This window comes from Prionailurus bengalensis, chromosome E3 (genome assembly GCF_016509475.1).
Source record: "Prionailurus bengalensis isolate Pbe53 chromosome E3, Fcat_Pben_1.1_paternal_pri, whole genome shotgun sequence".
NCBI lineage: Eukaryota > Metazoa > Chordata > Mammalia > Carnivora > Felidae > Prionailurus > Prionailurus bengalensis.
The window spans coordinates 5,327,785-5,342,380 of record NC_057357.1 but is presented as its reverse complement, the minus strand read 5'-3'; the positions used below and the strand labels follow the sequence as shown (position 1 = coordinate 5,342,380).

Here is a 14,596-nt window from a genome sequence, read left to right as displayed (position 1 = left end):
GAAGTCGGCCTGGCGGCGAGCGTCGCGTGCTAACGTCACAGGTCCGACGGAAGTCTAGAGAGGCGCCTTGACGGCGCCGGCTTAGTACGGCTGGCGGTTGGCCGATCCAGGCGCTAAGGCCGCCTCTCAGGGGTTTTTTGACACCCAGGCTGACCCGCCTTTCCGCCCCGCCGGGTGCTTAGGTACCCACCGTATGCCCGCCGAGCCTTCTGCACCCCGCCCCCCACCCAGGGTTCCGGCCCCCGGGAAAGCTCTGGCCTCGTCCGCCCGCTGGGACCGTAGCCTGGGAAAGCCTTTCTGTTCGGTGGGCAGCGTGGGCACCTCAGGGATTAGGGATAGGAACGGGGATCCAAGGCTCCTGCCTTATTCTTCCCAATTAAGCTTTTCCTCCTGAAGTCGTACAACCCCTTTCACCCTGCGGTAGGTAACACAATATCCCCCGACTTTCAAATTATTTTCCACAATTTCTGCCGCTCCTGACTCCCACCCTGTTTTATTATGTGAGTGTTTTATCGATGTCTCTGCAGCCAGATCCAGCCTTCTAGAACCATGCCCCCGGCAGCTCTGGGTGCCACCTGTTGCACCGGGCGCACGCCGCTGCACAGGACGGGATGCCGTTTGGATTCTCCGTGAATGTTGGGAGGAGGAATGCCCGAGCTGCCGATTGAAAATGATCCAAACCAGAAATATGTAGGCTGGGGACCCTGAATCACGTGAGAATTGCTGCTCTTTGTTTCCTCTGTCTTACCTGGTGAATAGTTTGTAGTTTGCTGATCTCAGTTGGAAGTCCAGCTCCAAATCATACTTGCTAAGACCCAAAGTAACCATTTCCAGTTAATACAGACCTGTGTGTTGACTCTGGCCCCTGTGGGTGATCCCTGATTGCTGTGGGAGTGGGTCCCTGACTGCCTCTGGGGTTTGCTTGTTCCAGTAACGTTGTCAGCAGATTATTTTGGGTACGTTCTGTATCAATGTCTATGTGAGTGTTTAAGGAAGTACAAAGATGATTTGTTGCTGGTGGGAGGGAAGGTGTATGCATTTGGCATATCTCCCCCTGGTTTTATTTTGGAATTTGCAGGCGGGAGGTGCCCTAAAGACATCACAGTGGTTTGATTAGAAAACTCCCTAAGCAGAAGAACTCAGGACCATCTGGGAGGCCCTAGTGCGAGGCAGTGTGTGCTCAAGGGCTGATGAATTCTGTTTAGGGAGTTGGTGTCTGAGAATGTGCACCATAGGTTTTATCTCTCAGTTGTAGTCACACTTTTTCTGTTTCTTTGTAGCCCCAGGATGGACTTCCTGGTTCTCTTCTTGTTCTACCTGGCTCTGGTGCTGATTGGTGTTGTTACGATATGCATCTGCTCAAAAACCCATTACCCGAGAGGCCTGGTCAGAGGAGGAGCCCAGGTAACCACGATGCTTGGAGACCACTGGATTGTGACTACCACATCTAAAATAGGCTCACCGGTTCCCTGATGGAACAAAACACAGATGTCATTTTTATTCATTTGTTCACTTCTTTCATTTATGGCAGTTACGGTGTATCCGAAAGTCTCTGGGTTTTTTTTTGTGTGTGGGTTTTGTTTTTTGTTACTTTGGAAGTAACCTTGTGATGTTGCTTTGAGAGAAGATCACATTCTCGAGGTTGGCTATTTTTCTCTGGATTTGATGCCTGTGATGGGGCATGGATGTGAGCAATGTCTGCCTGGAGGGGTCTGATGAGTGGAACTGGGGGCTGTATGAGGAGAGAGCTGAGCATCAGCTGCCCACACTCCTTCAGGAATCCAAGTGAGCAAAGTTGGGGTCAGTGGCCTTTGGCAAGGGGGTTCACTTGGGAGGGACCTGGGCTAATGCCCAGTGACTGCAGGTGTGGACTCTGGAATCTGAGATTGAACCCAAGGCAGGGAAAGGAGTGGAATTCACATTGGCATTACCTAGTCTAGTCCCTCTGCTCACCTCCCTTTGCCTGAAGACCCCGACATGGTGCTTTCTTTGGTGCTGGGGTGAAAAAGGAGTTGCTGGCATCAAAGGCAGACCAGCTGAGTGAAGCCCTCCTTTCTATTCTCTCTTAAATCTCTTCTCTGCCCGTGTGCAGAAACACAAGATCACCAGTATTGACGGCTGACCGGGAAGCATCTAATTTGTTTGGGAGTTGGGGGGGGGGGGGTGAGAAATGAAACTGAATCCTTTTCTTTTATTTTAGGTAATTTCCTGTATAATTCCAGAATGCCTTCAGAGAGCTATGCGAAAAGTGCTTCATTACCTCTTCCACACACGGTATTTATATTTCACAGATTACATACTATCTTCTCTTCTGTTTTGATTGCTAACTGTTGCTGTCCTGTAGCTTCAGGAAGTTTCTTGTTGGTTTCCAGCTGTGGTATGGGGAAGGAGGCTGGAAGGATCAAGAGTCCTGGTTCAGGACCTCTGCTCATAAATAGCCTGCCTTTTATTTCTGGAGTTTTGACAGAAATATTTAAAGAGTGGGGATATGTTGACATGCATTTCTGTAAAAAGAAACCTATCCTGATACCTCACTTCCCAGCAAAGATGAGAATCGTAATGGATAACAAATATTGAATGCTTGCTATTGCTAGGCACTGTGAGGACTGTGTCGCATTGTTATGTAATTCTTGCTGTTATCCCAAGCCCAAAGGAAGTGGTTGGCCCCAGGTTAACTTTAGTATTACATGGTTTCTTCATGGACAAGGCCCTGTAAAACAGCCACGTGTCTACTTCCTTTCAGAAACCACACCTTCATTATGCTGCACCTCCTCTTGCAAGGGATGGTTTACGCTGAATACACCTGGGAGGTATTTGGCTACTGTCAGGAGCTGGGGTTCTCCCTGCACTACCTTCTCCTGCCCTACCTGCTGCTGGTTATGAACCTGGTGTTTTTCACGCTCAGCTGCGTAAGCAACCCTGGTAAGTTGAGGCTCTCACTACAGAGACCAGCAGCCGTCGGTCTTACCATGCTACAGACCAGTGATCCCTCTGAGGACTTTGCAAAAGAGTTGATACATAGTGGTCTCATGATCTTTCGGTTGTGATTGTTTTGTAAGTTATTTCTTCTTTGACCTGTGGGTTATTTAGAACTGCTTAAAATTTTCCATATACTCTTAGTTTATTTTTTGATCTCTTCACTAATAATGGTGTTATATAGAGAGTTTGTGATCCCTATGACACAGTTTCTTTTAAACATTTTATTGATAATTTGCATTATGGCGGTCACGTGTTGTTTTTGTAAATGATCTGTGTGTGCTTGGAAGAGTATGTTTTCTTGTTCTTAGGCACAGACAGCATATAAGTCCTTTAGATCAAGTTTTTAAATTATGTTCAAGTCTTTTATATTCATACTAATATTTTTGTGTGATCAATTATCAAGAGAGGCATGTTATCTCATTCTGATGGTAGCTTTGAGATTTCTCCTTGCAATTTTTGCTTTACTTATTTACTTATAGTGTGTGTGTATACGTATATCATGGTTATGTGTACATTTGTATTGTATGCATTCAAGTTAAGAATTGGTATTCTCGTTCCATTGAATCTTTTTTCAAAATATAATTAGCCTCTTTGTCACTAGTAACGCTCTTTGCTTTCAGTTCTCTTTCGTGTGATGTTAATATTATTACACTTTTTTGGATTGATATTTGCTTGGTATCTTTTTTCCATGTCTTTACTTTTTTTTTTTTTTTAATGTTTATTTATTTTTGAGAGAGACAGAGAGAGACAGAGCATGAGCGGGGGAGGGGCAGAGAGAGAGGGAGACACAGAGTCCGAAGCAGGCTCCAGCCTCTGAGCTGTCAGCACAGAGCCCAAGGCGGGGCTCGAACTCATGGACTGGGAGATCATGACCTGAGCTGAAATTGGATGTTTAACTGACTGAGCCTCCCAGGCGCCCCTCCATGCCTTTCCATTTAAGCCTTTCTATCCTTGAAGCACCAAGGGTCCGACAGCTGATGAACAGGTAAACTGCGGTGTGCCTATTCGATGGGACAGTATTCAGCAACAGGAAGGAATGAGGGAGTGACGTGTTAGAACATAGATGAACCTTGAAAAACTGTGCTAAATGAAAGAAGCCAGAGGGGCACCAGGGTGGCTCAGTCGGTTAAGTGTCTGACTCTTGATTTCAGCTCAGGTCATGATCTCACAGTTCGTGAGTTCGAGCCCCGCGTGGCACTCTGCGCTGACAGTGTGGAGCCTGCCTAGGATTCTCTCTCTCCCTCTCTCTCTCTCTGTCTCTGCCCCTCCCCTGCATATGTGTGCACACGCACTCTCTGTTGCAAGATAAATAAAATAAAACTTAAAAAAAAAAAAAAGAAGCCAGATACAAAAGACCACAAATTGTATGATTCCATTCATATGAAATATCCAAAAAAGGCAAATGCATAGAGACAGAAAGTAGATTAGTGATTGCCAGGGGCTGGGATTAGAGACAAATGTGGAGTGGCTGCTAACGGGTTTCTTTTTGAAGTGATAAAAACATTCTAAAATTGGTTGTGGTGATGGTTGCATAACTCTGTGAATGTACTAAAATATGTTGAATTGTGCACTTTAAATTGGCGAATTGGGCTTGTGAGTTGTATCTCAATAAAGCCATTTATTTAAAAAAAATTTTAAGTTTATTTATCGTGGGAGAGAGCGAGCAGAGGAGGGGCAGAGAGAGAGAGAGGGAGAAAGAGAATCCCAAGCAGGCTCCACCCTGTCAATGCAGAGCTCCACAGTGGGATCCACGATCCCACTGTCCACAATCCACGAACTGTGAGATCATGACCTGAGCTGAAATTAAAAGTCGGGTGCTTAACCGACTGAGCCACTCAGGTGCCCCAAAACTTTATTTAAAGTGAGTTATTTAGAATATTAAATATATAAGTTTTAGTTGCACTTTGTCAGGACAGATTTTGTGAATGTCCAGTCTACCGTATTGCTCAAAACTGACATTTGTCCTTTTTTCAGGCACTATAACAAAAGCAAACGAGTTCTCATTACTTCAAGTTTATGAATTCGATGAAGTGATGTTCCCAAAGAATATGAAGTGCTTCACCTGCAATGTGAGGAAACCAGCGCGATCCAAGCACTGCCGTAAGTTTGGCTTCGGTTGCTCCCTCTCTACTTTGTACAACAGACGTGGGCTTTGTCAGTAAGGGAAGGTTCCAGAAATCTAAAGCAAGGCCATTTGTCTCCCAGGCATGGGCAGCCTCTGCTTGTAGAGGCCAGATAGCGGCTCCTTCAGATGACTGAAGGTGAGGTCTCGATATTCTTACATAGTGGGCAACTCAGCCCCAGGCATAACAGCTCATCCTTTGCCGCGTGGCGGGGCGTGTTGCCCAACAGGACTTCTGTGGGATGCTGTGTTTGCAGATTTCAGTGCTGGCAGAGCCTACTCTTCTGGGGAGTAGCCAAGATTCTAGACTAGTGCTGCCCAAAAAATATAATGTGAGCTACATGTGTGATTTAAATTTCCTAGTAGCCACATTACAAACGTAAGATGAGGCAACGTTAAATTTAATTATGTATTTATTTAACGTAACCTATTTAAAATATCATGGTTTATGTAAGAGCTTTTTTTTTTAAGTTTATTTATTTTGAGTGAGAGAGTGAACAGGGGAGGAGCAGAGAGGGAGAGAGAGAATCCCAAGCAGGCTTCATTCACATTGGCAGCACAGAGCCCACTGTGGAGCTTGAGCTCACGAACTGTGAGATCATGACCTGAGATGAAATCAGGAGTCAGACGCTCAACTCACTGAGCCACCCAGGTGCCCCTAAAACACCATTTTAACATGTAGTCAGTTGTAAAAATCATGCATGGGTTAGTTTATATTCTCCTTTTCATACTAAGTCTTTGAAATTTGGTATATATTTTCCATTTACAGCACATCTCAATTGAGACAATAAATTTTCATAGGAAATTCTTGACCTTTATTTAGATTTCATAAAATTTGCAGTTGGAAGAGCAGATTCACGTACCCAAGTTACTCTAGAAATTCTTACAAGTTTTTTCCATAACATAATCATTTTCCTTTAATAGTTACGTAATGATTCATCTCTATAAGAAGAATTAATTTGACTTCAAGGCATTGGTTTGGGGCACCTGGATGGCTCAGTCGGTTAAGTGTCTGACTTCGGCTCAGGTCATGATCTTACAGTTCGTGAGTTCGGGCCCCGCGTCAGGCTCTGTGCTGACAGCTCAGAGCCTGGAGCCTGCTTCAGATTCTGTGTCTCCCTCTCTCTCTGCCCCTCCTCCACTCACATTCTGTCTCTCTCTGTCTCAAAAATAAACATAAAAAAAAAAAAGCATCAGTTTCAAAGTTAAGTCTGTGCAAGTTAAGTAAATTCACTAACCCTTATGTCATCTCAGCATTGCTGACATTGAACTTAAAGGAGCGTTGCATAAATGGAAAAACAACTCTAAATTTAGCAAAATAAACAGTATTCTTTCAGGTTTTCCTCATGGCCACATTTTAAGTGCTCAGTACCCCTCTGTGGCGCGCGGCTACCGTACTAGACCCTGCACTTCTAATAGCCTGGTGATGGCAGTTGCCATTTCCTCCAACGTCTACTGCCAGGAGTCAGTTTGTAAAAATTTCAGAGGTGTGCATGGTCTCCTGTTTCTTCAAGGACTAACTCAGGGCTGTGACTTTCCCTTTTCCGTGCAGGTGTGTGTAACAGGTGTGTGCACCGTTTTGACCATCACTGTGTTTGGGTGAACAACTGTATCGGGGCCTGGAACGCCAGGTACTTCCTCATCTACCTCTTGACGTTGACGGCCTCAGCTGCCACCATGGCCGTTGTGAGCACCGTGTTTCTGGTCCAGTTGGTGGTGGTGTCAGACTTGTATCTGGAGACTTACGTTGATGACCTTGGACACTTGCAGGTTATTGACATTGTCTTTCTTATTCAGGTAATTAATATTCACGGAGTTAGGTTGTGGGATGTACGTTTCTGACTTTAGGATTCAACATTGGAAAAAGGATATTTATTTTCCCAGTCAAGAGGTGAAGCCATTCCGTTTTAAAAAATGAACATGGGGTGCCCAGGTGGCTCAGTTGGTTAAGCGTCTGACTCTTGGTTTCCACTCAGGTCATAATCTCACAATTTGTGAGTTCAAGTCCAGCATCAGGCTCTGCACTGTCGTGGAGCCTGCTTGGAATTCTCCCTCTCCCCTACTCTCTCTCTTCCTCCCCTGCTCGGTCTCTTTCTCAAAATAATAAACTTAAAAATTAAAAAAAAAAAGAATATATAATTTTTTTAGTTGATAACAGTACATATACTGTAAAATTTATCCTTTTTGTTTTAAGGGTTTTTGTTTGTTTGTTTGTTTGTTTAAGTAATCTCTATGCTCAGTGTGGGGCTTGAACTCACAACCCTGATATCAAGAGTTGCTTGCTCTTCCAATGGAGCCAGCCAGGTGCCTCTAAAATTCATTATTTTGTTTTATTTTATTTTATTTTATTTTATTTTATTTTTTTATTTTAATTTTATCTTATTTTTCATGTTTATTTATTTTAAGAGAGAGAGAGAGAGCACAAGCAGTGGAGGGGCAAAGAGAGAGGGAGAGAGAGAATCCCAAGCAGGCTCAATGCTGTCAGCACAGAGCCCAACATGGGGCTTGATCTCATGAACAGTGAGATCGTGACCTGAGCTGAAATCAAGAGCCAGACGCACCATCAGGTGAGCCACCAGGTGCCCCAAAATTCGTCCTTTTAAACTATATAGTGCAGTGGTTCAGAGTTGTGTAACGACCACCACCATCTAATTTCAGAATGTTGCATCACCCCAAAAAAGAAACTCTTACGTATTAGCAGTCATTCCTTTTTGTCCTCTTCCCTGGCCCCTGGCAACCACTAATCTGCCTTCTGTCTTTATGGAATTGTCTTTTCTGGACATTTCACATAACACACAGTCTGTCTTTTGGGCTGGCTTCTTTGTTTAGCATGGTGTGTCCATGGTTCATCCATGTTGTTGCATGAACCAGTATTTCACTCCTTTTTATGGCTGAATAATACTCCATTGTGTGGACATACCACATTTTATTCATGTATCAGTTATGGACATTTGAGTGTTTTCACTTTTTGGTTATTTTTGAATAATGCTGCTTTGAACATCTGTGTACAAGTTTTTGTGTTTTCATGTCTCTTGAGTTCCACCCAGGAGTAGAATTGCTGGATCATATAGTAGCTCTGTTTGTAATCATTTGAGGAACTGCCAGCCTGTTTTCAAAGTATCTTGACCATTTTACATTTCCACCAGCAACGTGTGAGGGTTCCACCTTCATACATCCTCGCCTACACTTGTTATTACTTGTCTTTTTGATCATAGCCCTCATCACAGGCATGAAGCGATACCTTACTGCAGTTTGATTTGCATTTCCCTGATGACTTCACAATGTTGAGCAACTTTGTGTGTGCTTATTGGCCATTTGTATATCTTCTTTGGACAAGGAGATTTGGAGGAGAGGCTCATCTTTTTTTAATTTTCTTTTTCATATTAGAGAGAGAGAGAGACAGAGAGACAGAGCTTGAGTTGGGGAGGGGCAGAGAGATGGAGACAGAATCCAAAGCAGGCTCCAGGCTCCAAGCTGCAAGCCGTCAGCACCGAACCCGATGTGGGGCCCAAACTCACAAGCAGTGGGACCATGACCTGAGCTGAAGTCTGATGCCCAATTAACTGAGCCACCCAGGCGCCCTGAGAGGCTCATCTTTAAATTGAGTTGTCTTTCATTCTTGTGTTGTAAGAATCCTTTTTACATTCTGTACACTTGACCCTTATCAGATATACGATTTGCAATGATTTCTCCGATTCTGTGGGTTGTCTTTTCGTGTTTTTGATAGTTTTCTCTGAAATACAAAAGTTTTACATTTTGATTTTAAGTTGATTTTTTTCTTTTATTGCTTGTGCTTTTTGGCGTCATATGTAGGAATCCATTGCCTAATCCAAGGTCGTGAAGATTTATTTACACTTACATATTCTTCTAAGTGTTTTTGTAGTTTTAGCTCTTACAGGTTAGGCCTCTGGTCATTTTGAGTTAAATTTCGCACATGCCGTAGGGTAGGGTTCCAACTTCATACTTTTAGTATGCGGGTATCCAGTTGTCCCAGCATCTTTTTTTTGAGAAGACTGTTTTTTGCTCATTGAATTGTTTTGGCACTTTGTCAAAATTAATTTACAATAATGTAGGGTTCTTATAAAGACTCATTTGATGGCTAAAAGATTTCTACTGCATTTATGGGAAGTAGCTTGTGAGCAGTCACTGTTTTAGGTAAGTGGTTAATTCTTCTTGGTTTTTTTTCCCTTTTGTTCAAAGAAAATGAACACGTGGAATGTATTCCATAAATGCAAGGTTGGTTCAATGTTAGGAAATTGATTAGTATTTTATTAGGCATTATTAAATATAAAGAACAATAGCATGGTCATTTCCCTGTCTCTCTCTCTTTTTTTTAAATGTTTATTTATAGTTGAGAGGGAGAGACATACAGCGTGAGTTGGGGAGGGGCAGAGAGAGAGGGAGACATAGAATCCGAAGCAGGCTCCAGGCTCCGAGCTGTCAGCACAGAGCCTGATGTAGGGCTCAAACTCATGAACCATGAGATAATGACCTGAGCTGAAGTCAGACACTTAACCAGCTGAGCCACCTAGATGCCCCACATGGTTATTTCTCTTGATACTGAAAAGTGTTTCACAGAATTCAACACCCATTCTAATAAAAGCACTCAGAAAATAGAAATGGAAGGAGACTGTCTTAATATGATAAAATGCACAGTAAAAGCTAGTATTTTTTTAAATTTATTTTGAAATAACTGTGATTTACAGGAGGTTACAAAGAAACCTACAGGAAGCCTATGCACTCCTAAGCCTGCCCCCACTGCCAGCCCCTCCCCCCATGCCAGCATCCCTAGGCAACCACAGCCCAATGCCAAAACCAATTGGCACATTGGCACAATCCGCACATTGGCACAATCTGCAGAGCTGATTCAGATTTCACCAGTTACATATGTGTTCATTGGTGGTGTGTGTGTGTGTGTGTGTGTCTGTGTGGATCTGTGTAATCTGTCGCATGTGTGTGCCTGCATAACCACCACTATAGTCAGCATGTTGTGTCCATCACCACAGACTCCCTCGTGTTACTCCTTATAGCCACAGCCTCATCCTGCATACCTGCTACTGCTACTCTGTTCTCCATCTCTATTAGTATGTTATTTCATGATTGCTATATAAATGGAATCACATCCTATCTTTTAGAGATTGGTTTTTTCACTCAGTGCAGTTTCCTTGAGATCCATGCAAATGGTTGCATGTATTTAGGGTTCCTTCCTTTTTGCTGCTGTATAGTATTCCACAGTATAGGTGGACCACGCTTTGCTTAACCATTTAGCCTTTGAAGGACATCTCTGTAGTTTCTGGGTTTTAGCTATTAACTAAAAAGGTTGCGTTGAACATTCCCATTTACTAGTTCCTGCATGATACCTCTTCACTGTGATTGTCGGGTTGATAAGTCCATTTTAGGTTTTGAAAAGGACCACCATACTCTTTTCCAGAGTAATGTACCAGAGTAAAATATACCGTTTTACATTCTCACCAGTGATGGAGGAATGACTGGTTTCTCTGCATTCTTTCCAGCATTTCATGTTATCACTGTGTTTCATTTTAGCCATTCTGATAGGTGTGTAGTGATTTGTTGTTTTATCCTTGCGTAGTTTTTGGTTCATTTTTTTTCATTTATGTAAGTGTCCAAACATACTGAAAAGTTACCTGTATACTTTCCACCTAGATTTAAAAATTAACATTTTAATCTGTTCTTTGTGTATTTTTCTTTCTTTTTTTTTTAACAATTTTTAATGTTTATTTATTTATTTTGAGAGAGACAGAGAGGACAGAGTGTGAGGGGGGGATAGGCAGAGAGAGAGGGAGGCAGAGAGAGAGGGAGACAGAGAACCCAAAGCAGGCTCCAGGCTCTGAGCTGTCAGCACAGAGCCCGATGCAGGGCTCGAACCCACGAACTGCGAGATCATGACCAGGGTCAAAGTCAGCGCCCAACCAACTGAGCCACCTGGGTGCCCCTTGTATTTTTCTGTAATATTAGACACAAACTGGAGACATTATGTTGCTTCACCCCTAAGTACTTGAACATGCATTTAAAAAAAAATTTTATTCTTTTTAATTTTTCTTTTTTTTTTTTTAATTTTAGAGAGCAGGAGCAGGGGAGAGGAGCAGAGGGAGAGAGAGACAGACAGACAGACAGAGAGAAAGAATTCTAAGCAGGCTCCACACTCAGTGCAGAGCTTGATCCCACGACCCTGGGATCGTGACCTATGCTGAAATCAAGAGACACTCAACTGACTGAGCCACCTAGACGCCCCTGGAACATGCATTTTTATAGAATGTCAACCTCCAACATAACTACAATTCTGTTATCTCACCAAGGAAAAGTAGTAATAAATATAGAATATATAGTAAATATGTAATATATAATCTAGTCCATGTTTAAATTTCCCCATTGTTTCAAATATGTCTTTTATAAAGCTCTTTTGCCTCCTTGAAGCAGAATCCACCTTGTAGTTAACACATTGCATTTGAATGTCATATCTTTTTAGTTTCATAGTCTAAAATAATGCCCTTCCTTTTTTTATGAAGTTGACATTTAGTAGTTTAGTAGTCTTTTAGAATGTCCCTTGGTCTAAATTTGTCTTTTTCCTACTTGTGTCAACTAATTTTTCTCTGTTCCTTAATATTAATGTGAACTGGAAGTTAGTTCTAGAGACCTGATCAGATTCAGGTTAAATATTTTTGGCAAAAATGCTTTCTAGGCAGGAATGTGTATTTCATGTTGCATCCCATCAGGTGGAACACAGGGTCAGTGACACTTAGCTTGATCTGTTGCTTAAGGTGGTGCCCACCAGCTCTCTCCATTGGTGAAGTGCATTTTCCCCTTTACGGTAGGTAATCAGTGTATATGGTTTTGTTTTTGTATTTAGGACTTTCTGTAGGATAGCTTCCAAAAAGTATATGTACTGAGTCAAAGATTATTATTATTTTTTTTAACATTTACTTATTTTTGAAAGAGAGAGACAGAGCATGAGCGGGGGAGGAGGGGAGAGAGAAAGAGAGGGAGACACAGAATCTGAAACAGGCTCCAGGTTCTGAGCTGTCAGCACAGAGCCCAATGCGAGGCTCAAACCCACGAACCGCGAGGTCATGACCTCAGCCAAAGTCCGACACTTAACTGAGTCACCCAGGTACCCCTGAGTCAAAGATTATTAACATTTATAAATAAATCTTTTGATTTTAATATATATCGTCAAATTGTGTTTTAGAACATTGTGGTTAGGTGGGGCTTCTAGCACAGAGCCTGCCTGGGATTCTCTCTCTCCCTGTCTCTCTCTGCCCCTCTTCCACCTGCTCTCTCTCTCTCTCTCTCTCTCTCTCTCTCTCTCTCTCGCTGTCTCTCTCTGTCAAAATAAATGACATTAATAAAATAAAACCTTGTGCTTAGAGTGATTGGCAAGTATTCACTTTGTTGTGTCAGGGTGGACATTGAGGATGCCTGGTGGTGGCAGGTGCTTCTATGTTAGTAGGAATACATGTTGTACCCTTTTAAAGAATTATATTTCTTTATTACTTTTGATTACTTTCCTTGTTTGGCAGTCATTTGTATATCTTTTTTTTGCGAATTATGTCCTTTATTATACTAGAATTACTTTAGATTTGAGATCATATAATAATCATAGTTCATTCCTGTATTTGTTTTCTGTTTGTGTATCCTCTTTTGTATAAAAAAAATCCTATAAAAAAATTTAGACATCCTTTCTCATCGAATCTGTCTCTTTTCTTTGTGACTTCAGTTAGAAGGTCCCTCCTGTGAAGAGTTTTGATGCGCCTGCCTCTCTTACTCTTGCCTTTCAAAGATACTGAACACTGTCAAAATTCATTTTCTTTATTCTAAAAAATAACTTCTAAAAATTCAAGCAGTCCAGAAGTGCTTAAAATGAAAAGGGGGAGAAGAGGGGGAAAGGGCTCAAAGGCACAAACTTGTAGTTGAAACAACTAACCTTGTTGTGATCATTTGCTATACGTCACGTGCACCTTAAGCTTTCTTTCACAATGTCATGTCAATTCTGTCTCAATAAAGCTGGGGGAAAACACATGAAATTTAAAGCATCTTTAAAAAAAAATGAAAACTGGGGGTTGTACCCTGCCCTTCCCAACAGCTCACTGCCTAGAGGCCACCTCTTTTGTAGTTTGGTGTGTACATTCAGGCTTTTTTCCTGTGGTTGTCGATATTACCCACCTTCATGGAGTGTGTTTTTGTTTCTTACAAGAATATGATCCCGTGTGGATCCTTGCCTCTTGTCTTTCTTATCTGGCAATATTTTGCCAATGTCTCTTCCGAATCAGTATGTAAAAATTGGCCTCGTTTGTACCGGCTCCTTATTATACCATAGTATCATTACCCCAAGATTTTACTCTTTCTCACGACTGGACTTCCTCTTTTCGGAAGAGGGGCTGTGAAAATCACTACAGTGAATACTCTCGTACGTGTGTTTCTTTGGCCATATTGTGTTGAGAGAGAGATTGGTCTCCTGTGTCCGTCTGGATTTATATTGTGATGCATGAAAGAAGATCTGTATTTATCTCTCTGTTTTACAAGTAGCTGACTGGCATAGTCACATCTCCTAGTATCCTTTTCCTTTTCCTTCGGTGTGCACATTTCATTTATCCCACAGTAAACTCCTGCATGCTAGGACTGCTTCCGGGGCTGTTTGTCAGCGCCATTTATGGTTCTGTTTTGTGTTCAGTGGGTCAGGTGTGTGTACAGGTGGGTGAGCTGGGGCGGCAGCTGTCACGTGTCTGCAGACGAGGCCAGAGCTGGTGGGTGCTGGCCCTTACTTGTGTCACAGCGTGGCTGCCTAACGTGCTGTTCCTTCTCTGCCCCCAGTACCTGTTCCTGACCTTGCCAAGGATCGTCTTCATGCTGGGTTTTGTTGTGATGCTGAGCTTCCTCCTGGGGGGCTACCTGTGCTTCACTTTGTACCTGGCTGCCACCAACCAGACCACTAATGAGTGGTACAGAGGTGACCGGGCCTGGTGCCACCATTGTCCCCACGTGGCCCGGCCCCCATCAGCAGAGCCCCAGGTCTACCGGAACATTCACTCCCATGGGCTTTGGAGCAACCTTGGAGAGATCTTCCTACCTGCTGCTGCACATTGTGCCGAGAAGATGAACTAAGAATGAGAAGTGTTACTGCTGTTTATAAATATAGTATACATTTATTTGTACGTCTTTATTTGTACTTTTAAGCATCGGTGTGGTGTTTCTTCGTTTTGGGGTGTTTTGGTTTTTTTGTTTTTTTCTCTTTTGGCTTCTGCTGCATGTTTATAAATTGGCTTCAAGTAGTTAAGGAAGGGACGAGAAAACTCGTGTTTATTGGGTGCCTAATCCTTACAGGTGCTGTGCTGGACCCTGTGGTAGAAACCCCCTTGCCCATCCTCTGTTCACTCAGCCTGTTGGAACAGAGTATATCTGAAGTCCTGGTGTCAAGGGGACCAGAGATGCCTTCTCAGAGGACCCAGCTAACCTTGGTCTCCCGCTCTAGACTCCAGA

The 14,596-nt window shown here is 42.8% G+C and overlaps 1 protein-coding gene across 3 annotated transcripts; it reads left to right on the top strand.

The window, feature by feature from the left end:
- The first annotated feature begins 24 nt into the window (after positions 1–24).
- On the top strand, positions 25–14,271 carry ZDHHC4 (zinc finger DHHC-type palmitoyltransferase 4). 3 transcript variants are annotated; one of them, XM_043559634.1, is made up of 8 exons: positions 25–420; positions 528–713; positions 1,281–1,404; positions 2,201–2,274; positions 2,744–2,922; positions 4,954–5,079; positions 6,654–6,898; positions 13,931–14,271. In XM_043559634.1, the coding sequence occupies exons 3-8, from the start codon at positions 1,288–1,290 to the stop codon at positions 14,219–14,221; spliced, it is 1,032 nt and encodes a 343-aa protein (XP_043415569.1). In that variant the 5' UTR covers positions 25–420; positions 528–713; positions 1,281–1,287; the 3' UTR covers positions 14,222–14,271. The 3 variants fall into 3 exon arrangements, with proteins under 3 accessions (XP_043415569.1, XP_043415570.1, XP_043415571.1); XM_043559635.1 differs by having other exon boundaries at positions 31–420; positions 6,654–6,871; XM_043559636.1 differs by lacking the exons at positions 25–420; positions 528–713; positions 1,281–1,404 and adding an exon at positions 1,552–1,785.
- The last annotated feature ends 325 nt before the right edge of the window (positions 14,272–14,596 follow it).

Excerpts from the sequence above, each read along its gene's own strand:
- ZDHHC4 (XM_043559634.1), top strand. The coding sequence starts at position 1,288 with ATGGACTTCCTGGTTCTCTTCTTGTTCTACCTGGCTCTGGTGCTGATT. Across the intron at positions 2,923-4,953 it reads CAGCTGCGTAAGCAACCCTG|GCACTATAACAAAAGCAAAC; the intron begins GTAAGTTGAGGC and ends TCCTTTTTTCAG. Across the intron at positions 5,080-6,653 it reads AGCGCGATCCAAGCACTGCC|GTGTGTGTAACAGGTGTGTG; the intron begins GTAAGTTTGGCT and ends TTTTCCGTGCAG.